Genomic DNA, 21,615 nt, shown 5'->3' with positions numbered 1-21,615 from the left:
TCTGAGATGTGTTATCAGGAAATGTCCCTTCTAACATAATGCTTGATTTATAGGTCACTTTTTGTAAAGTATTATTTGTCTTCCTAACTACTCCTTCCTCTAGCCAAATACAATCATTTTGAATTACACATTAGAGACAGTCACTTAATTAAAGCGATTGACTTACCACCACAAAAGAGGATGGTAGAGAAATTCTGTGATAGTCAACACGTTCTAACTGGGACAAATTGGGGTGGAAAATAGCAGAGAATTATAATCTTATTTCCCAGCACTTTGTAGACTAATTAATATTTATTTGGAGGGGAGGATTATCAGCATTGTGTTAAGAAGACCACCGCAGGAGGGAAGAGGGAATTGTACCCAATGTGTCACAGCCGAGAGTGAGAGAGAGACAAATTACTCACTTTTAGAAAATAATTTGAAGGCAGTGGAGTTTTTAATAAACAGCCATCTGTTTTAGTTTTGCTCATTAGTGTGGCAGCCAATAGTAACACAGGCTATGAATCAGGAAGTAGCTATTTGGATATCCAAACAGTATCACATGGATAGATAGTCAGCCTTGACTAACAGCTAACAAGTGATGACTATCTCACAACATTTTCATACCATTTCCTTGAAAACCATCCCTGTCATTTTGTGATTTTGACTCACATTGAGATACGGTGTATAAAAGCAAGGATTGCTTTTATACACCGTATCCCAATTTTCACCGGAAATTAGTCTCCCCTCTCTACTCAATCATCCCAAATAGATAGTGCTGCTGTCGATGTAATCAAAAGTGATGGATTTGGTGGGGGGAATTGAAAGTATATCAGATTAAAGGGAGTCTTTCCTTTGTCTGGCCTTCTCTCAAAGAAGACTCACCTTACAGATTGATCAGGAGTTTGATGTCTAAGATTGGGCATAAAGCACGATCATCGCTCTTAAAAGAACCTCTGTCTATTGACTCTTCGCTGTCTGTTTATAGCAAAAGCCATCTTTAAACTGTACAGGAGTATAGTGTTTATCTCATGAAATGTTTCATATTTATCTAATGTATTTATCATATTATTAGTAGCATAGTATGTACTGTATGAAATGTTTGTTGAAAGTTTAGGAGCTCTATTTTGTCTTAGTGTTCTGGCCCAGTTGCCTATGCAGTAATCCAAAGGTATTGATCATCAGAAAGGAGACGTAAATCATCTAAGGGCCGGTCTCTCATCACTTCCCAAAACTGTGCTTTTGGTAAGCTACCAAGTCCCTTGAGACGGTGATGGATTTATATCCTTATATCCATCCCAAATGGCACCCTATTCCCTTATAGTGCATCTACTGTGGTACAAGTAGTGCAGTATTTAGGGAATAGGGTGCCATTTTGGACGCAACCTTAAACGTGTCTCTGTCTGCCCTCTTCCTGTTTAGGAAATTGACATCACATTCCCCCCTGTTGGTTTTGTAGTTGTGAAGAACATAAGGCCAGCTCTAGCCTTTTAGAGTCCCTTAGCGAGATTCCTTTCAGTTTTAAAGCTAATTTCCTGCAATTCTACACATTTTGCCATGACTTATGCCATGTTAGTGATATCTGAGTGAGAGTGACTAACAAAATCAATGGGGGCACCCTGGAGGTCAGGTCCCCTGAGCACGTGCCCTGCGTGACCGGTCGGTATTCGGCCATGATTATTACAAGTTTAGATAGGTGGCTAGATTTTTACCAATCAAAAAATTGGTAGCTGACATGGCTTATTGAGTGAATGTCAGTGACTGACATAGCAACAGAAAAATTGCTGACATACAACCTCATTTCGAACTTGCACCTTGTGTATTTTTCGATTCTAACTCTCAACAGTAAGTTGAGACCCCGACTGAGTTTATAAACGTGTTGGGGGCCCCCTAGCGGCCTGGGGCCCTAAACGACCGCTTATGTTGCTTATGCCTGGAGCCGGCCCTGGAAGAACAGGACAGGTTTCTTTATTTTCAGAGGGGCACATCTAAGTAGAAAGACAATGTGACCTGACAAAAGCTGCTGTCACTATGGAAACTCAAGTGTTATCCCCGGGTGTATTCTTGATCCTGAGTGCCATCATCGCCGAGTCAGAAGTTTATCTCTCCATGTTGCATTCTGGGAGTGGAAAGTCACTGTCAGCCACCACAAGTGCTTTGGATGCTGAAGCTCAGTGTAACAACTTCCAGGCAAGGTTGTGGCGTCGCCATGGGCCACTTAAGATAAGAGGCTATCGATTTCCGTGTCTTTGTAGAATCCTATTGGGGAAAAGATGCATAGCCATTTTCACTTTAAGCACCATTTGACTTTTGTTTGAGATCAGTGCAGCTCTTGTGGTGAAATTACAATTACACGTTTGATGTTAGAGTAGCTTATGATCTTTGAAATGGCTTGTTCACAAAGTAACCACTCTGATTGATTTGATGTAAATACATCCAGGCTTTTAATGTGTAAAAGCAATGGGATGAAACTAGCTTGATAGCTTAGCTACATAGAAGCCCCATACATTTCTGTCCCAGACAATGGGTACGTCTACCTTCACACAATACTGTGATTATTGTGAATACTCAGATTGTGAATACCTAATAATTAGAAAGATTGCAAAAAAATCTAGGTGATTTAATCAGAGTATGCTGCTTACTTGGATTATGACCTTACGCTGATTAAGATAATCAGAGTAAGGTGTTTACATGATTAATGCCATACTATTGCCATAATCAGTTTGTTATTGAATTATTAGTGTGCATGTAAACATACTCAGTGGAAAGTCTCAGCTCAACTGATGCCGTTTAACCGATGCCACTAAGCACCTGTCCTGAATCAGGACTTAACGAGGGGTGTGACCAATTACCACCTACAACATTCTCAACCTAAACACAATTAATCAACTGTAGAGATGTAGATGATAGTATGCTTGTAATATCGTAGAGAATGTATTATGAAAATAACATCTAGGCCCCTTGAAGCGAACAATCAATACCAACATCAATTAAAACATTGAAGAAGTGAGTAAATGTTTCTAGTGAAGATCTGCATCTTCACACATGATGATTCAATCACTCAGCCTGGGCACAGTCATCATTGAGACTTCCTCCTAATAATAGAGTTTGGGGAAATGGCAGAATGATAAATTACATATGGCAAATGAGAAATTGGTTATCGTGAAATGGGATCCATTCCAGACACAGGCCATAGGCAATTTATAGTTTCCATTTATTTGTTCAGATACCTATATTCCAAAAAGATGGAGGAGCTAAGAATTCCCATTAAATGTCAGGGATTCCATTTGTACATTTCAAACTTTTGCTCAAATTGAAATTGTTTCCAACTCTACATACAGTACAGTAAGTAAATAGTGCTATGAACAATACCTTTCCTACTCTGTTAGCAATATCCCTGTCTTCTTAACAGACACTCCCTGTTAGTGTTGCAAAAGGGAATGATTTGTATTATTGTATAACCAACTGTGAACTTGATATTTAAATGCTTGGTGTTATCCAATGCTGATATGAATAGCTTTCAAGCCCTTGAAAAGCACGAAAGAGGCTGGAAAAATCAATAAGGACATATTTTCTAGGGAGAACGCACCCGTGCACGTCCACACTGTTATATCTTTCAGAGGAACACCCACACATCTCTCCCAACACCCATTGTGGGCCTTTCATACAACTCATTATTTTCAAATTTTGAGCCTGTCTTTGGGTTTCATCTTTGTCTTGGATGAATTATAGATGTCAGAATGAATGTTCACGTGACAAAAATGTAATTAGCAAACTATCCTAGCAATGAGAACTGATTAAATTTTCTAAGGAATTGGATGTCATCTCTGATCTGTCAACTTGGTAATGTCATCTCCCATATGTGGTAGAGGACAGTTGCTCAGTCACATATGAATAAGTGTGTGTGTGTGTGTGTGTGTGTGTGTGTGTGTGTGTGTGTGTGTGTGTGTGTGTGTGTGTGTGTGTGTGTGTGTGTGTGTGCACGCGTGCGTGAGCCTCAGAGGGAGAGAGAACTAATGCATTATTATTGAGGGTGATTTATTAGGTGTGATAGGAGAAAATGGGATTGGACATGACTGAAACATATTCCTGGAGATCCCCAATCTCTGGAGCTGTGGTAATTAAACATGTGTGCAGAAATGATCACTGGTTGAACCATATGGCCTTTGTTTAGGGCTTCTGGGTACATCACCTGCATAATAACCAGACCAGTGTTCAAATACTATTTAAAGTAATTTCAAATACTTTATCTGGGCTTGATTCCGCTTGCCTGACGCAATGGAACCGATAGAATAGTTGCAAAACTGAAAAACCCACCCACCCGCACTCCGGCCAGGCTCAAACATATGCTCAAAGTATTTGAAAGATTTTAAATAGTATTTGAACCCAGGTCTGATAATAACAAGGTGAAAACCACCCAATGATGTAATGCTAACATGATCCATACATCCCATATACAGCCATGATCCATACATCCCATATACAGTCATGATCCATACATCCCATATACAGTCATGATCCATACATCCCATATATAGTCATGATCCATACATCCCATATACAGTCATGATCCATACATCCCATATACAGTCATGATCCATACATCCCATATATAGTCATGATCCATACATCCCATTTATAGTCATGATCCATAGATCCCATATATAGTCATGATCCATACATCCCATATACAGTCATGATCCATACATCCCATATACAGTCATGATCCATACATCCCATATACAGTCATGATCCATACATCCCATACACAGTCATGATCCATACATCCCATATATAGTCATGATCCATACATCCCATATACAGTCATGATCTATACATCCCATATACAGTCATTATCCATACATCCCATATACAGTCATGATCCATACATCCCATATATAGTCATGATCCATACATCCCATATACAGTAATGTTTTGACCCTGCTGGTCATCTATGAACGTTTGAACATCTTGAAGAACAATCTGACCTTAATGGCCATATACTCTTATAATCTCCACCCGGCACAGCCAGAAGAGGACTGGCCACCCCTCAGAGCCTGGTTCCTCTGTAAGTTTCTTCCTAGGTTCCTGCCTTTCTAGGGAGTTTTTCCTTCTACATCTGCATTGCTTGCTGTTTGGGGTTTTAGCCAGGGTTTCTGCGTAAGCCCTTTGTGACATCTTTTGATGTAAAAAGGGCTTTATAAATAAATGTGATTTGATTTGTTGAGAAATTATCCCAGGATCCAAAAAAAAAAAAAAGACCCAGAAATCAATAGCCTAATGAAGATTTAAAGGGCCACCGCCACTCAATGTACTAATTAGAGAGGATAAATGATCAACGGCAGTGGTGGAGAGAGGAGGTGATTGGAAATTGAGCGAATCACCCCACCACAACAGAGATTGCTTGTTTCCGGCATATCGCCTGGCTCCAGGTACAATGCATAGTGCGCCTCGTGGTGAAGTTTCCCCTAGGTACAGATCTAGGATCACCTTCCCCTCCACCAATAATTAAGTTAACCATTAGTCGGGAAATGCAAAACTGACCCAAGATCAGCGTCTAGGGCAACTTCACCCTACATCAGTGTGCCGAGTGCATTACCTGCAGGTTGGATAGGGTTTATATTTTACACAGTGCGGAGATACACATTTCTGAGTTTACCTGAAGGTACTGGAAGGGTGGAGGAGAGGAGAGTTGGTATTAGTGGAGGGATGACAAAATGGAATGAAAGATTGATATGGTAGGAAGATGGATGGCTTCTGTCTTTATCACTCATCTCTGACCCCCCCCCCCTCTCTCTCCCTCTCTCCCGCTCCCTCTTTCTCTCTCTCTCGTAGTTGGGATGACAGCAGTTCGGTCAGCAGCGGTCTCAGTGACACTGTAGACAACGTCAGCACAGACGATCTGAACACGCCCACCTACCCCGCCGTCACATCGTCACCACGCAAGAACAAGGCATCCCAGGTACAGTGTACCATGGAGTGTAAATGAATGAAGTAGGCTTGTCCGAGCCAGAACGACCCATAGGGTAGGAGCCTATCTCCTGTTTATTCTCTTGGAAATGAACAAGAAGAGAGAATATCCATGCTTCCAGACATTGAACTAACTATGAGTAATGATACTGAAGCACCACTGTCTTTGCACTTGCTTCAATTAAAACAGGGACATGTCTGCCATTCTTTTTTTGTATGTGCAACAATGAGGTATATCACTGTAGTCTGGAAATGAAGCTATTTACTTAGTTTTCCTTGGCTTTCAAGAGAGCAAGCCAATGGAAATGTACAGCGGAACCCACTCCTTGTGCAGTGTTCAGGGAGCATGGTAAAAATAGCCAAGTATGTTTGCCTTGTGGAAACCTCAACAGATTGATCTCTTAAGAGACTGTTGGTGTGGCTAGTGAGGGAGGGTTCACCATCTGTCAGGTGGCTTACTCATACTGTATGGTGTGTGTGTGTGTGTGTGTGTGTGTGGTTTTGTTTTACTATCTTTGTGGGGACCAGAAGTCCTCATAAGGATATTAAAACAAGGAAAAAGGCTATTTTAGGCTTAGGGGTTAGGAGTTAGGGGTTAGGAGTTAGGGATTAGGAATTAGGGGTTAGGAGTTATGGGTTAGGAGTTAGGGGTTAGGAGTTAGGGGTTAGGGTTAGGGGTTAGGAGTTAGGGGTTAGGGATTAAGGGTTAGGAATCAGGGGTTAGGAATTAGGGGTTAGGAGTTAGGGGTTAGGGTTAGGGGTTAGGGAAAATAGGATTCTGAATGGGAATAAATGTGTTGGTCCCCACAAGGATAGTAAAATAAAGGTGTGTGTGTGTGACTGACCTAGGGGGACACACTCCAGCATGTGGAGCAGGAGGTCAGCAGCAGCTGGGCCGGAGCTGAAGATCTGAAGAAGGTGGACGAGGAGCTGGATGTCAGCATGGAGCCCGGTTCAAAGTGGAAGCCTTCTTCCTCCTCCTCTTCCTCCTCGCCAGCGGGGCAGTGCGGCGAGGATCACGGGCAGAAGACGGGCCTGCCCATGTCCCAGACTGGCTCCTGGAGGAGGGGTATGACCGCCCAGGTGGGCATCACGCCCCCCCGAACCAAAGGCACCAGCACCACCCTCAAAACCCCTGGTAGGACCCGCCCTACTTCTATCTACTTCGGAGCTCGCTTATTTCTTTCTACCATGGCCCTGTTTGAATACTTTAGAAATCCATCCTTCCTTGTTTCCTTGAGGTGAGCACAGATCTATAAGTGATTGGATAGGTGTTTCCAAAGTTACCACCATATTATGTTCACCAATCCAACCGATTCAGATCTGTGATTACTTCAAGGAAGGTAGGAAGGATGTATTTCTGACCTATTTGAACAGGGCCCATGTCTAACTGAGGATTGATGGTGATGTAGATAATTTTCCGACTGGTCATTAATTCAGTCAAACTGCCTGTCTGGTTGATATGAAGTCCAGGAAATGTCCATCCTAGCTTAATTGATCAATGAGTTTCAGTTGGTGATGTGTTCCAGTTTGACATTGATTAGATAACAGGGTCAAAGATTTCGGCCAATCAGATTAGTCATTAAGAAACCAGTGCCGTTGCCCTTTGAGGCCCTCGGTAATGTTTGGCGTTTCTCCGTTTTACTTTAGCTTTTTCTCCATCGTGTTTGGTTTGCTCAGCAAGTCTTCTTATGTTTGGATTAGTGTGGCTTTCTATTTTAGCTGAGCTTTGTGAAAAGAGTTGTAAAATGTTAGCCAAATGTAAAGTCATTTGACCACACCTGCCTTGTAGCCCTGCAGGTGATGTCGAAGATGAGTCCTGTTATTTACAAATAAGCTGCGAGGTCCTAGCTAAATTATTCAGTACCCAGCAGTTTGCAGAGGGCAAGGTGTTTGCCAGCTTGTTAATGACTGGCCTTCGTATCGACAGGTAAAACTGATGACGCAAAGGCCTCAGAGAAGTGCAAGGCCCCCTCCAAGACCTCCACTGGCATCCAGCGCTCGCCCTCCGACGCTGGCAAGAGCAGTGGCGACGAGGGCAAGAAACCACCATCGGGCATCGCCCGCCCCCCCACCACTGGGTCGTTCGGCTATAAAAAGATGGCCAGCCCCCCCTCCGGTGCCCTCATCACGTCCAGTGGTGCCACCCTGGCCAGCGGCTCCGCCACCCTGGGGAAGGTGCCCAAGTCTTCAGCTATAGGCAAGGGGACAGGGATCAGCGGAGGCCGCAAGACCAGCCTGGACGGCTCCCAGCCCCAGGACGATGGGGTGCTGATGGGCTGCGGAGGCTCCAAGGTGCCCCTCCAGTACCGCTCTCTGCCCCGGCCGGCCAAGTCCTCCAGCGGGGGGGTGGTGGGGCGGAGCGGCCACCGCTCCAGTTCCAGCAGCATCGATTCCAACGTCAACGGCAAGTCGGCTGGAGGAGGGGGGGGCGCCACGGGGGCCAAGCGGAGGGACGCTGGGAAGGTGGGCTCGGGGCGCTCCAGCCCTATCCCCATCACCATCAACCAGACGGACAAGGAGAAAGTGGCCGTGTCGGACCAGGACCCAGCAGGTTTATCCACCTCCCCCAAGGCCAACCCCACCTCCACGGGCCAGTCTGGCCTCAGGCAACCAGGGTCCAAGTACCCGGACATCGCCTCGCCTACCTTCCGCAGGTCAGTCAACAATGCTCACTTGGTTTCCCCTGCACTCATAGAAGAGCTTGAAAACATAGCCAAGCAGCTGCCATTTTTCATCTCTGTTATAAAGGTGGAGGGTAGCTTGTTGTTCCCTCGGTACGCTCACCGACGGCATGCTCGAGGCCACCACAGAATAATGAAGTGTTGTCTGTGAGGTGCAATGTTGTTTCTCAGCTTCAAGATGTTACTGATAGATAGAGGTGTTCTTGGTGCTGTCAGAATTAGAGGCAGAGTTTCACCTCTTCTCTGAAGCGGCGCAGAGTTATCATTCCGAAGTCTCATATATTTATATATTTTTTAGGTAATAACTATAAAATGAACATTAGACACTAAATCATTCCAGCACAGAAACATTGGTCTGAGTTTGTTCATTGGGCTTCAGAGCCGGGGAGGCAAAGGTTGCCCCCTGCTGTTCGGTAGATGTCATCACAGACACTGACGGCATTTCTCTCAAGATGAACATTAGATGATTTGCCATTCAAGTCAGGCTAAACTGATTCACTGGACTTGATTATAGCTGACAGGAAGAAAGCTATTCCGCTCGCGAACCTGTCTCAATAGTTAGGTGCGCTCACAAGGCGTGTCCGGACACGGCCGTGCCGTCCGACCTGTCGAGGCGCAGAGTGCGTTTTTGATTTGTGCGTTTACCCCTTAGAGAGAGTCACCTATTAATTGATAGCCCGTTTGATGGCAGCCCCACGTCAGACATGACAGGAAGGACCTGTGAACAACATATGTGTTGCTGAGTGACCAGACAGACAGATTGGCTGATCACATGCACGGAATGGAAATGGGGCAATGCTGATACCACAGCTGTCTGAATGCAAATCACTGAGAGCTCCGGCTGAGATTGCTTCTCAACTGGCACCCTATTCCCATAGGGCTCTGGTCCAAAGTAGTGTACTAAGTAGTGCACAATATAAGGAATAGGGTGCCATTTGGGATGTAGACATAGTCTAGCGGAGGCAGTAGGAAAGGTGTACTTCTTCATAGTGTCTATCTGAAAAATAATATGGTAGGCTTATGAGATATTTGCTAGAGGGGATGAAGATAGGGGAGGGGCAGTGTTGAGCGGAATTCTAACTTTTCCCAAGCTCATATTTCCTTGGTGTAATCAAATAAATATATTACTGTTCTATATCAAACAACCTAGTTCTCAACCTAGAGACTGAGTTAGATCAGTCTTTGAGGGGATCATGATTGCCATAGATAGTCTGTAAGTGAATGGAGACATTTGTTTCTCTCTCTGCCAGGTTGTTTGGCACCAAAGCCAGTAGCAAGGCCAGTACCCCAGGCACACCCGACTCAGGCAAGTGCCCCTCTGCGTTGGGCAGCCCTCATGGCACATTGGCACGCCAAGCTAGCCTGGACTCGCCCTCCTCGGGCACGGGGAGCCTGGGCAGCGCAGGCGGGCAGAGTGGGGCTAGCAGCCCGCTTTATGGCAAGGCCCCAGACCTGAGCATGGACTCGCCTGCCTCCAGCCCGGCGTCAGGCCTCTCGCTGCCCTCTAACGCCCGCCCCTGGCCCACCAACCTCAGCAGCTCGTCGGCATGCTCTGGCAGTAAGGACACACTGAGCTGCCAGAGCATGACCAGTCTGCACACCAGCTCCGAGTCCATCGACCTGCTGCTGGGGCACCACCACGGCCCCAAAGTCACCCGCACGGCCAGCGTCAAGTCCACGCTCTCTGAGGGGTGAGTCCCAATGTAGAACATTGTAACTCCATTAGTTTCCTGGGGGCAGTTTGTTTCAGGCCAGCGGGTGTAACATGCACATCAGTAGTGGCTGATGGGAAGAGATATTGGAATGGTTGGAATGGAATGAAGGGAACGATATCAAACACATCAAACACAGGGAATCTACGTGTTTCACTCCGTTCCATTAATTCCATTCCAGCCATTACAATGAGCCCGTCCTCCTATATCTCATCACATCAGCAATCTCTGATACACAGCCATCAATGTACAGACACTTTGAAAATTGACTTGTAGACTGTATGTATGGAATACAACTTCATGCTCATCTTATCGTTTCAGTATAGATCACTGTTGTCATAGTGGTTTGTAACATTTCCTTCATTCACAGATTGTTGTTTAGATGGAGAGTATCAATCTAACCAAAATGTTACGTTTAATGTGTGCTCTCCGAATGTCTGTTTCTTTTAGTCGTATGTCTCAGGTAACATTGCCCATTGTAGTGATTGTCCTTAAGCATTCTCACCTTAGAAAATGTGTGTGTTCTATCAATCAATAGATGTGAATTGAATCTATCTCAATATGTGTTCTTATAGATGTAGGATCTTAATTTGACCCGTTTTTCACAGCAGGAAAATAATCCTTCAACAAAGTGGAAATTACAAACTTTTAAGTAGCCTTTTCAAACCTCAAATACACTACAAGTTTGCATTTCCTGCTGTGCAACAACTGGGTGATCAAATTAAGATTCTACACCTGTAGGTAATTCTAATGTTTTCGTTCTCTGTGTCTTAACAGCATGCCTCTTGACAGAAACACACTCCCCAAAAAGGGCCTGAGGTAACTCATCACTCATGTGTTGTCCTTTTGGGGTTTCCCTCTTTTGTCTTTTCATTCATTCTCACATTTCATTCAGACATGTCTTTCTAACTGCCAAAATCACCTTTGTGTCTAATGACATGTTGTTGTAGGAAAGCAGTGTTGCATAATGACATTTAACATTTTGTGTGACATTTCTTTTAGGAGATTTAGCCGATGAGGGTTTGAGGGTTTGGCACATTGAAAATTGCAAATATTTATGGGAGTGACAATTTAGTTTCACCTCATGAAAGGCTTCAATAGCTGTACAAATCCTGTTGAAGTATAATTTTCTAGAGGTAGACTTAGTAACTGTTGTGCCTCTCGACACTACAGTTCCTCACAGATTACAGGTGTCTGAAGTAAAAGATCCCATGTAGTCTAGTGAACTCTGAATAGCTATATCCAGGCTCTTTTTGTGCTTTTTTTCATCCTCATTGACTGTAGGGGTAAGGCAGGGCATCCATTTTAAATCAAGTTGTTTCCATTACCCTATCTAATGACTGAAATCGTGTCCAGACCCTCAACACTAGAAAGATACCCTGGCTGCGTCCCAAATGGCACCCTATTCCCAATATATAATGTCCTACCTTTGACCTGGGTCCATAAGGCTCTTCTCAAAATAAGTGCACTATGGAATATGGTGCCATTTGGGATGCAACCCCATCACACCGCCATGCAACAAATGGCTTTTTCTACCCGATTACTCTGTCTGCTCTTTATTAGACTGCAATAGAGAGTGAATCTCTACATTCAGTAGGAGTTCTGCAACTTTTTATAATTCACCACGTGTAATGCTAAGGGGATGTTTGAGAACACAGAAAGTACAGTTAAAAGGAAATAAGTTTTATTTCACAGCAGGCGTGGAGTCATTTTCCCTTTAGAAGTTTATTTCTATTGATCTCAGAAGCCACTGAGAAGTTTAGTAGTGGGTTGTATTTCTTGCCCCTGCCTTTGTTTTCGAGCCCAGAGGGATTCAAAGCAACAAATTGCATTTTTTCAAGGCAGAGAATAGCTAAATGGCCATGATATTCATGCATCCAATGCTCAGTTTTAAATGCACATTAAGCAGACTTCAAAACATACTCTGATTGAAGCATTTTCTCCTCTTTGAACTCCAAGTGGAATTCAAAATCAATGGACAATTATGTGCAAAATAGACAATTTGATTTGAAGTTGAACATGCAGACGCCTGCACATTATAAATCATTCAGTACCCTTTACTGGCATTAGATGTCAATCAGTGTACCTTTCTTTGTCTGAAAGAATTCAGAGTTGGGTATTAGAATGACAGACAGAACAGAGGTCTGTTATGAGCTTCAGTGTTGAAAGGATCAGCATGAACTCAATTATCTTCCTTTAAGGATTAAATATGGCTGCCTATCAAGCACTTAGATAACACTTCCCCCCGCTAGGAACCGCTAGAGATGAGGAGAGCAAAGACTGTCAGTGTCTTTGACCGTGTGTAAACCCAGTGTCTTTGATCATGTGTGTGGGTGTGCGTGCATGCTTGCACATAGGTGGATGGTTGGCCGTGACTGTGTGTGGGTGGATGCATGTGTGTGTGTCTGTGTCCGCAGTGCTCGACTTGGGCCCGGAACACACCAGAACTCTGCCACCTTCCTCCAATGCTATACTGCTTGAGATCCAGCACCTCTTTTAGAATATTGACTTATAAATATTGTGGCGTTCCGGCACCTACAGTGGGGAGAACAAGTATTTGATACACTGCCGATTTTGCAGGTTTTCCTACTTACAAAGCATGTAGAGGTCTGTAATTTTTATCATAGGTACACTTCAACTGTGAGAGACGGAATCTAAAACAAAAATCCAGAAAATCACATTGTATGATTTTTAAGAAATGTATTTGCATTTTATTGCATGACATAAGTATTTGATCACCTACCAACCAGTAAGAATTCCGGCTCTCACAGACCTGTTAGTTTTTCTTTAAGAAACCCTCCTGTTCTCCACTCATTACCTGTATTAACTGCACCTGTTTGAACTCGTTACCTGTATAAAAGACACCTGTTCACACACTCAATCAAACAGACTCCAACCTCTCCACAATGGCCAAGACCAGAGAGCTGTGTAAGGACATCAGGGATAAAATTGTAGACCTGCACAAGGCTGGGATGGGCTACAGGACAATAGGCAAGCAGCTTGGTGAGAAGGCAACAACTGTTGGCGCAATTATTAGAAAATGGAAGAAGTTCAAGATGACGGTCAATCACCCTCGGTCTGGGGGCTCCATGCAAGATCTCACCTTGTGGGGCATCAATGATCATGAGGAAGGTGAGGGATCAGCCCAGAACTACACGGCAGGACCTGGTCAATGACCTGAAGAGAGCTGGGACCACAGTCTCAAAGAAAATCATTAGTAACACACTACGCCGTCATGGATTAAAATCCTGCAGCGCACGCAAGGTCCCCCTGCTCAAGCCAGCGCATGTCCAGGCCCGTCTGAAGTTTGCCAATGACCATCTGGATGATCCAGAGGAGGAATGGGAGAAGGTCATGTGGTCTGATGAGACAAAAATAGAGCTTTTTCGTCTAAACTCCATTCGCCGTGTTTGGAGGAATAAGAAGGATGAGTACAACCCCAAGAACACCATCCCAACCGTGAAGCATGGATGTGGAAACATCATTCTTTGGGGATGCTGGGGCCATGTATCGCGAGATCTTGGCCAACAACCTCCTTCCCTCAGTAAGAGCATTGAAGATGGGTCGTGGCTGGGTCTTCCAGCATGACAACGACCCGAAACACACAGCCAGGGCAACTAAGGAGTGGCTCCGTAAGAAGCATCTCATGGTCCTGGAGTGGCCTAGCCAGTCTCCAGACCTGAACCCAATAGAAAATCTTTGGAGGGAGCTGAAAGTCCGTATTGCCCAGCGACAGCCCCCTAAACCTGAAGGATCTGGAGAAGGTCTGTATGGAGGAGTGGGCCAAAATCCCTGCTGCAGTGTGTGCAAACCTTGTCAAGACCTACAGGAAACGTATGATCTCTGTAATTGCAAACAAAGGTTTCTGTACCAAATATTAAGTTCTGCTTTTCTGATGTATCAAATACTTATGTCATGCAATAAAATGCAAATTAATTACTAAAAAATCATACAATGTGATTTTCTGGATTTTTGTTTTAGATTCCGTCTCTCACAGTTGAAGTGTACCTATGATAAAAATTACAGACCTCTACATGCTTTGTAAGTAGGAAAACCTGCAAAATCGGCAGTGTATCAAATACTTGTTCTCCCCACTGTATATATAAACAGAGTACCGGAACCTATTTCAGTCCAAGTCAAGCACTGTGTGTACGTACATAACTATGCATGAGTTAGTTAATATATTTGTCACCACACTCTGGTCATGTGATCATGATATGTGGATAATGCAGGTGCATGGTTCAATAGATGCCATGTTGAATCAGTGGTGCCACTAGTTGACGTATACCATGTCCTCTCTAGGTACCCTCCCTCGTCCAGACAGACGTCCCATGAGGAAGGGAAGGAGTGGCTGCGCTCTCATTCCACTGGGGGGCTACAGGACACGGGGAGTCAGTCCCCTCTCTCTCCCACTGGAGTCGCATGCACAAGCACCGGCAAATACCACTACTCCAACCTGCGTAAGCACTACTCCAAATACCACTACTCCAACCTGCGTAAGCACTACTCCAAATACCACTACTCCAAACTGCGTAAGCACTACTCCAAATACCACTACTCCAAAGACCACTACTCCAACCTGCGTAAGCCCTACTCCAAATACCACTACTCCAACCTGTGTAAGCCCTACTCCAAATACCACTACTCCAACCTGTGTAAGCCCTACTCCAAATACCACTACTCCAACCTGTGTAAGCCCAACTCCAAATACCACTACTCCAAATACCACTACTACAACTTGCATAAGCCCTACTCCAAATACCACTACTCCAACCTGTGTAAGCCCAACACCAAATACCACTACTCCAAATATCACTACTCCAAATATCACTACTCCAAATAGCACTACTCCAAATAGCACTACTCCAAATATCACTACTCCAAATAGCACTACTCCAAATATCACTACTCCAAATAGCACTACTCCAAATATCACTACTCCAAATATCACTACTCCAACCTGAGTAAGCACTACTCCAAATATCACAACTCCAAATATCACTACTCCAACCACCACCATCAAAGCGGTGTCATTTTACTATAATCATATCATACTAGAGTCATCCAGCTTCATATACACTATTGATGTCTGTTCATCTGGAGGACAACACAGAAAAAGATACCAATTATTGATGAGGTAGAATATGTCAGTGTATGATGTGTGTGTGTGTGTGTGTGTGTGTGTGGTGTGTGTGTGTGTGGGCGTGCGCGTGCGTGCGTGCGTGCGTGCGTGTGCGTATGTGTTTTCTCTCCCAGTGAGCCCCACCAACCTGTCAGCCTACAACCTGCCAGGACCCAGCAGTATGAGTCGATCCAACAGCATCCCTGCCCAGGACTCCTTTGACCTGTATGGAGAAGCCCACCTGGGGGGCAGCGCCACCTCTCTGGAGGACAGACCCCGGGGCATGAGCCGCTCTGGCTCCTTCAGGGACAGCACCGACGAAGGTAGGCCCAGACTGTGGTCCTATATGGCTCAGTTGGTAGAGCAGGATGCTAGCAACGCCAGGATCGTGGGTTTCTGATTCCCGCTGGTGCCACCCATACAATAATGTATACAAGTACTACTTTGGATAAAAAGTGACTTACAGTAGTCTGCTTAATGGCATATATTAATATTATATATATATATATATATATATATATATATATATATATATATATATATAAATAACTTGTCTGTGGGACACTCTGCTTAGACCAAGAATAAGTGATAGTCAGGGTTGAGCTCTCAGACTGAAGCTGAAAATGCACCAGACTAGGAACCCAGCTTTTATCTGCTTCTCTTTTTAAAGAGGTTGGTGTTTCAGTCAACATTTTGGTAACGTGACAGTGCCACTTGAAAGTAATGTTACTAGTCATTGACTAGGGCCTTTTATTGAATTATCCAAACGAATACTTCATTAGTACACAGCCACACACATGCCATTAGAATATGGTAGTTTTACATGCAGACGAGATGGGGCTATTTGTGGTGTACCATTACAGGACCACAGGTTATGTTCTTAATTCCTCCCTTTCCCTCTCTCTCCTCTATCTCTCTCCCCTCTTTCTCCTCTATCTCTCTCCTCTATCTCTCCTCTATCTCTCCCCTCTCTCTCCTCTCTCTTTCCCCTCTCCTCTATCTCTCCCCTCTCTCTCTCCCATTCTCTCCTCTATCTCTCCCCTCTCTCTCCTCTATCTCTCTCCATCTCTCTCCTCTATCTCTCCCCTCTATCTCTCACCTCTCTCTTCTCTCTCTCTCTCCCCTCTCTCTCCTCTATCTCTCCCCTCTCTCTCCTCTATCTCTCCCCTCTCTCCTCTATCTCTCCCCTCTCTCTCCTCTATCTCTCTCCTCTATCTCTCCTTAATCTCTCCCCTCTCTCTCTCTCCCCTCTCTCTCCTCTATCTCTCCCCTCTCTCTCCTCTATCTCTCTCCCCTCTCTCTGCTCTATCTCTCTCTTCTATCTCTCCCCTCTATCTCTCACCTCTCTCTCCTCTATCTCTCTCCCCTCTCTCTCCTCTATCTCTCCCCTCTCTCTCCTCTCTCTACCCCCCTCTCTCTCCTCTATCTCTCCTCTCTATCTCTCCCCTCTCTCTCCTCTCTCTCCTCTCTCTCCCCTCTCTCTCCCCTCTCTCTCCTCTATCTCTCTCTCCTCTCTCTCTTCTCTATCTCTCCCCTATCTCTCCCCTCTCTCTTCTGTATCTCTCCCCTCTCTCTACTCTATCTCTCTCCCCTCTCTCTCCCCCCTCTCTCTCCTCTATCTCTCCCCTCTCTCTCCTCTCTCTTTCTCTCTATCTCTAGTCCATGGATCCTCACTGTCGCTGGTCTCCAGCACCTCCTCCCTGTACTCTGCGGTAAGTAGCATTGTTTTCTCCCAACACACACAAACAAACATTTAGGCAAACATGCTTATGGCTGCCATGGGTAGTGTGTGTGGTGTCGGTTGATTGTCATTAGCCTAGAATTATTTTAGGAGACAATATGTCATTTTTTTGCTATAAAGCTAAGGCTGGAGTTATGGATGCAAGGACAGAGTCCATGAAATCAGAGTAATATGTTTAAACATATTTTGGGTTATGATGAGGTAGAACAGTTGCACTTTATAACTTACATTCTTCAATAATAAATAGGTATATAAATGGGTAAATATCATTATTTTTTATATATTTTAGCAGTGCATCCAAGGTGATTTAGGCTAATTCAAGCTTGGTGAAGGTGTGGATAGTTTTTTTTGCAACAGGCAACACTCCAGCTGCAGTCAAACTCAATGAGAAGGCAGATCAGTTGAGGAAGAGAATCGATTACTGGCTCTCTACACCTCTTTCCTCCCCAGCAGAAAGTTCTAGAAAGGCCTCGAGACGAGTTTAGACTTTCACTGATTTAAGAGACTTGTTTTGAAAGTATTCCTATTGGGGCAGCAAGACAACAAGCAGTTATTGTTTATTCCTCATTTCATTGTGTTGATGTTTGATTGTGTTAATATTTTAATATTTTAGTTTTAATTTAATGTTTATTTGTTTCCATTACTATAATAGTTATGTCAGTTATGATTTGAATTTGATCCTATACTTTTCTGTTTGCTATTTTATCATTTCTTCTCATCTTTGGCATTATCTGGTCATCAGTTTTGTTTTATCTCATCTGTTATCACTCAACACCTGGGGCGTGTTCAGTAGGCACAAAACGTTGTGAAACGGGGAGGTACTATTTCAACCTATCCTATGAGAAACGCTTGTTTTCTGTTGCAAAGCGTTTTGCTGCGATGCGCCCTAATGAACACGACCCTGATAAACACAACTGATAAAGAGCAATTTGATTAAAATCTCACACTAAGAACACTATGATAAAAGTATCATGACACATTTTCCCAAAGTCATTACAACGCCAATCATTCAGCCTAACATTATAAAGGTAGACAAAACATATAGATGTAAATCAAAAGGCCATAGATGATAACCAATGAGAATGCTTGGCATACACAAAAGTTCAGCACCCTGTTTTCAGGGCAGTGCAAAGTGTTGAGTTGCCATGGTTTCCCATTGCCGCAGCTTGAACCCACGTTTTCTTACTTCCAGGTTCTTTCCTTTCTGGCCAAGGTAAAGACTATGATGCTGTCAGCTATGATCTCTCCACACCACACAGACAACGTGTTTGTATGCCCACCACATGGTCTGATGCTGGTTGAATGTGGCAGATGTTCACACAGGTTTTTGGTTGGTGTGAAGAAAACAACCAATGTTACCAGTGTATATATTGTAATACATTCATACAATGTATTATGTTACTTCTCCCTGCCACATCGATTACATATTACTTGAACGGCCAAAATAAAAAGTTGTGTAAGTTCTTAATACAGTCTGACCTGACTTGAGAGATGACACCACAGTCAACGATTTCGCTACAACCGCAATAACATCTACTAAATATGTGTATGTGACCAATACGATTTGATTTGATGCATCAAGACCTGCCTTTGCATTTGCTTTCACTTACTGGCGTCATTTATGGCCTTTTGGCTCCTGCATCATTCTCGATCAAAAGCTAAACCCCAATGATCTACTCATTATGACAATGGGTATTCATTTGATTATTGCATTCATAAAGAAGCTGTCAGGAGTGAATCATTGTTCATACAACGTGGTTTATTCCTGCACATCTTAATGACATGTCTTCTCTCCCAAACAGACAGAGGAAAAGGCACATTCTGAGGTAAGAGGCTTGGCTTTGTGGGGGACGAAATGTCTCTGGTCTGTCTGTCTCTCTGTTCTGTCTGTCTGGTCTGGTTGTCTATCTGTCTCTCTGGTCTGTCTGTCTGTCTCTCTGTTCTCTCTGGTCTATCTGGTCTGTCTGTCTGTCTGTCTGTCTGGTCTGTCTGTCTGTCTCTCTGGTCTGGTCTGTCTGGTCTGTCTGTCTCTCTGGTCTCTCTGGTCTGTCTGTCGGTCTGGTCTGTCAGGCTGGTCTGGTCTGTCCTGTCTGTCTCTGTCTGTCTGTCTGTCTGTCTCTGGTCTCTCTGGTCTGTCGGTTGGTCTGGTCTGTCTGGTCTGGTCTGGTCAGATCTCCATAATGAAAGATAACAATCAAAGTACGAGCAGTGATATATGTATCCACTTCATCCAAAATCAGGTTGTGGTCTATCAGTGACGGACCTGAGCATAAATCTGTGTATATAACCTTAGACCTGGTGTCCAAGTCAGATCTCTTTGACCCTATGGTGCATTGCTTGACATGGGCCAGTCTTTTAAACAACCAGCCATATGAATATAACCAAACAGCACTTTAACATTATCTTTACCACACGTCATACTGACAGTCATGGACAAACATCATTAATACACCCTTTATTCTACTCTTTGGTTTCAGTTCACACCCTATTCAGTTATCACTGGCTTTTATTTCAGTTCATTTTTTACTTTATGTTTCTGTTTGAACCATACATTAACATTTTAGTTAAAGCCCACAGGTATAATGCTTTATTACTTATTAGAACCATGTTTCAGCCTTTTTAATGTATTTTTAAAATGCATTATACCAGTCAGGTTTCGAGAAAGTGTTACCAAAGTGACAACTACCCTAATGTGTTTAGGTGCTTTTGCACTTTTTTCCTTTTATTGGCTAATTTGTCCAAGACTGTACTGTTGTTAATGTGTGAGAGATTGCCTTATGCCTTATTGGCTAAGTGTTTAAACTGCTAACCGTGAGGAAACATGCTGCTTTTTCGTCATCATAACAGACCTCTCTCTCACCATATCTTCTGTTTGGACTAAGCATGCATCATAGAGTTAATTGTATTCTTCTCTTTTCAATCAAGGGTCAAACAGGCCAAAATACCACGGTAATCCCACATTTACCTTCACACTTACATTCACCCCATTGTTTTATGCTGTGGCAGTGAGACAGAGACTTTACATCAATGTTTTCAAATGGATGTTTACAAGGCAGCTGATACACCAGATTTGGATTTGCTTGTAAAGGGATGGAATCAGAAGATAGGCATGCTCTGGTGTATTTTCAATCAGTCCTGGTTTTTTAGGAGAGACGTGATCGTCATGGTAATATTTAATTTTTTCCCCACCCAAACAGCAAATCAGGAAGCTGCGGCGAGAGCTGGACGCCTCCCAGGAAAAGGTTGCGACCCTCACGTCTCAGCTGTCTGCCAATGTAAGTGCCTCTTACTTCAACACACACCGAGCAGTCAAAACGTCTGCCTCGTGGTTCATTTGCATCCTAGCCTGTCAGAAAGGTTAGGGGGGAAACTCTGCCTTTGCCAAACCCTTGAATGTAAATCAGTCTAGACGCCCAGTAATTTCCTTTCTCTCTCTGACTCAAAGGTTTCTGAAGCTTCTGATGAAATGTTGGGTTGTTGTTTTTTCTGAACACGGCTCGAATAGGCGGCTTGTTTACCGGGAATTGTCCTGCGAAGCGGGCCTCATCCGGCAGTCTAGCAAGAACATGCAGATTCAACAAAACAGAGAGATGGAGAGAGAGAGAGGAAAGAGGGAGCTAGTGAGCCCAGTTTGGAGGGAGGAAGTGTATTGTACAGAGTGAGAGAGAACCCTGAGAACCCAAAGCCTGTCAAAGCCTGTGTCTCTCTCAGTGCTGGGCCCTGCATAAAGCGTATGATCAAGTGCGAGGCTGACAGGGTCTTCACCAGGGTCTCTGGCTTTGATCGCTGAGTTCTACATCTCTAGGCACTAAGGCACCACACTGCCAAGAAACTTCCAACTAGCTTTTCTGTTCACTGTGTGACTCACACAGACCCCAGATGTCTTTGTAGAAAAGTTGCAATGTTTAATTTATGAGAAAGCTTTTTTTAGATGCTTTTGTGTATATATACTGAACAAAAATATAAACGGAACAGTGTTGGTCGAATGTTTCATGAGCTGAAATAAAAGATCCCAGATATTTTCCATACGCACAAAAAGCTTATTTCTCTCAAATTTTGTGCACACATTTGTTTGCATCCCTGTTAGTGGGCGTTTTCCTTTGCCAAGATAATCCATCCACCTGACAGGTGTGGCATATCAAGAAGTTGATTAAACAGCATGATCATTACACAAGTGCACCTTGTGCTGGGGACAATAAAAGGCCACTCTAAAATGTGCAGTTTTGTCACACAACACAATGCCATAGATGTCTCAAGTTTTGAGGGAGCGTGCAATTGGCATGCTGACTGTAGGAATGTCCACCAAAGCTGTTGCCAGAGAATTGAATGTTCATTTATCTACCATACACTGCCTCCAACATCGTTTTAGAGAATTTAGCAGTACGTCAAACCGCAGACCATGTGTAA

General features: G+C 43.9%; 1 protein-coding gene across 1 annotated transcript in view; it reads left to right on the top strand.

The window, feature by feature from the left end:
* The window catches only part of LOC123483956 (neuron navigator 3-like), a 59,100-nt gene that overhangs the window by 3,760 nt on the left and 33,725 nt on the right, over positions 1 to 21,615 (top strand). The window contains exons 2-13 of the mRNA XM_045213896.1: positions 5,815 to 5,941; positions 6,799 to 7,087; positions 7,880 to 8,606; positions 9,884 to 10,324; positions 11,123 to 11,164; positions 14,648 to 14,805; positions 15,602 to 15,790; positions 17,127 to 17,179; positions 18,401 to 18,421; positions 19,011 to 19,034; positions 20,134 to 20,157; positions 20,406 to 20,483. Of these exons, the coding sequence (XP_045069831.1) occupies positions 6,892 to 7,087; positions 7,880 to 8,606; positions 9,884 to 10,324; positions 11,123 to 11,164; positions 14,648 to 14,805; positions 15,602 to 15,790; positions 17,127 to 17,179; positions 18,401 to 18,421; positions 19,011 to 19,034; positions 20,134 to 20,157; positions 20,406 to 20,483 (1,953 nt within the window). The 5' untranslated portion in view covers positions 5,815 to 5,941; positions 6,799 to 6,891. The remainder of the gene's footprint in view (positions 1 to 5,814; positions 5,942 to 6,798; positions 7,088 to 7,879; positions 8,607 to 9,883; positions 10,325 to 11,122; positions 11,165 to 14,647; positions 14,806 to 15,601; positions 15,791 to 17,126; positions 17,180 to 18,400; positions 18,422 to 19,010; positions 19,035 to 20,133; positions 20,158 to 20,405; positions 20,484 to 21,615) is intronic.

This window comes from Coregonus clupeaformis, unplaced genomic scaffold (assembly GCF_020615455.1).
Source record: "Coregonus clupeaformis isolate EN_2021a unplaced genomic scaffold, ASM2061545v1 scaf0169, whole genome shotgun sequence".
Classification (NCBI taxonomy): Eukaryota; Metazoa; Chordata; class Actinopteri; order Salmoniformes; family Salmonidae; genus Coregonus; species Coregonus clupeaformis.
The sequence above is the reverse complement of the archived record's forward strand: the minus strand, read 5'-3'. Positions and strand labels throughout refer to the sequence as shown.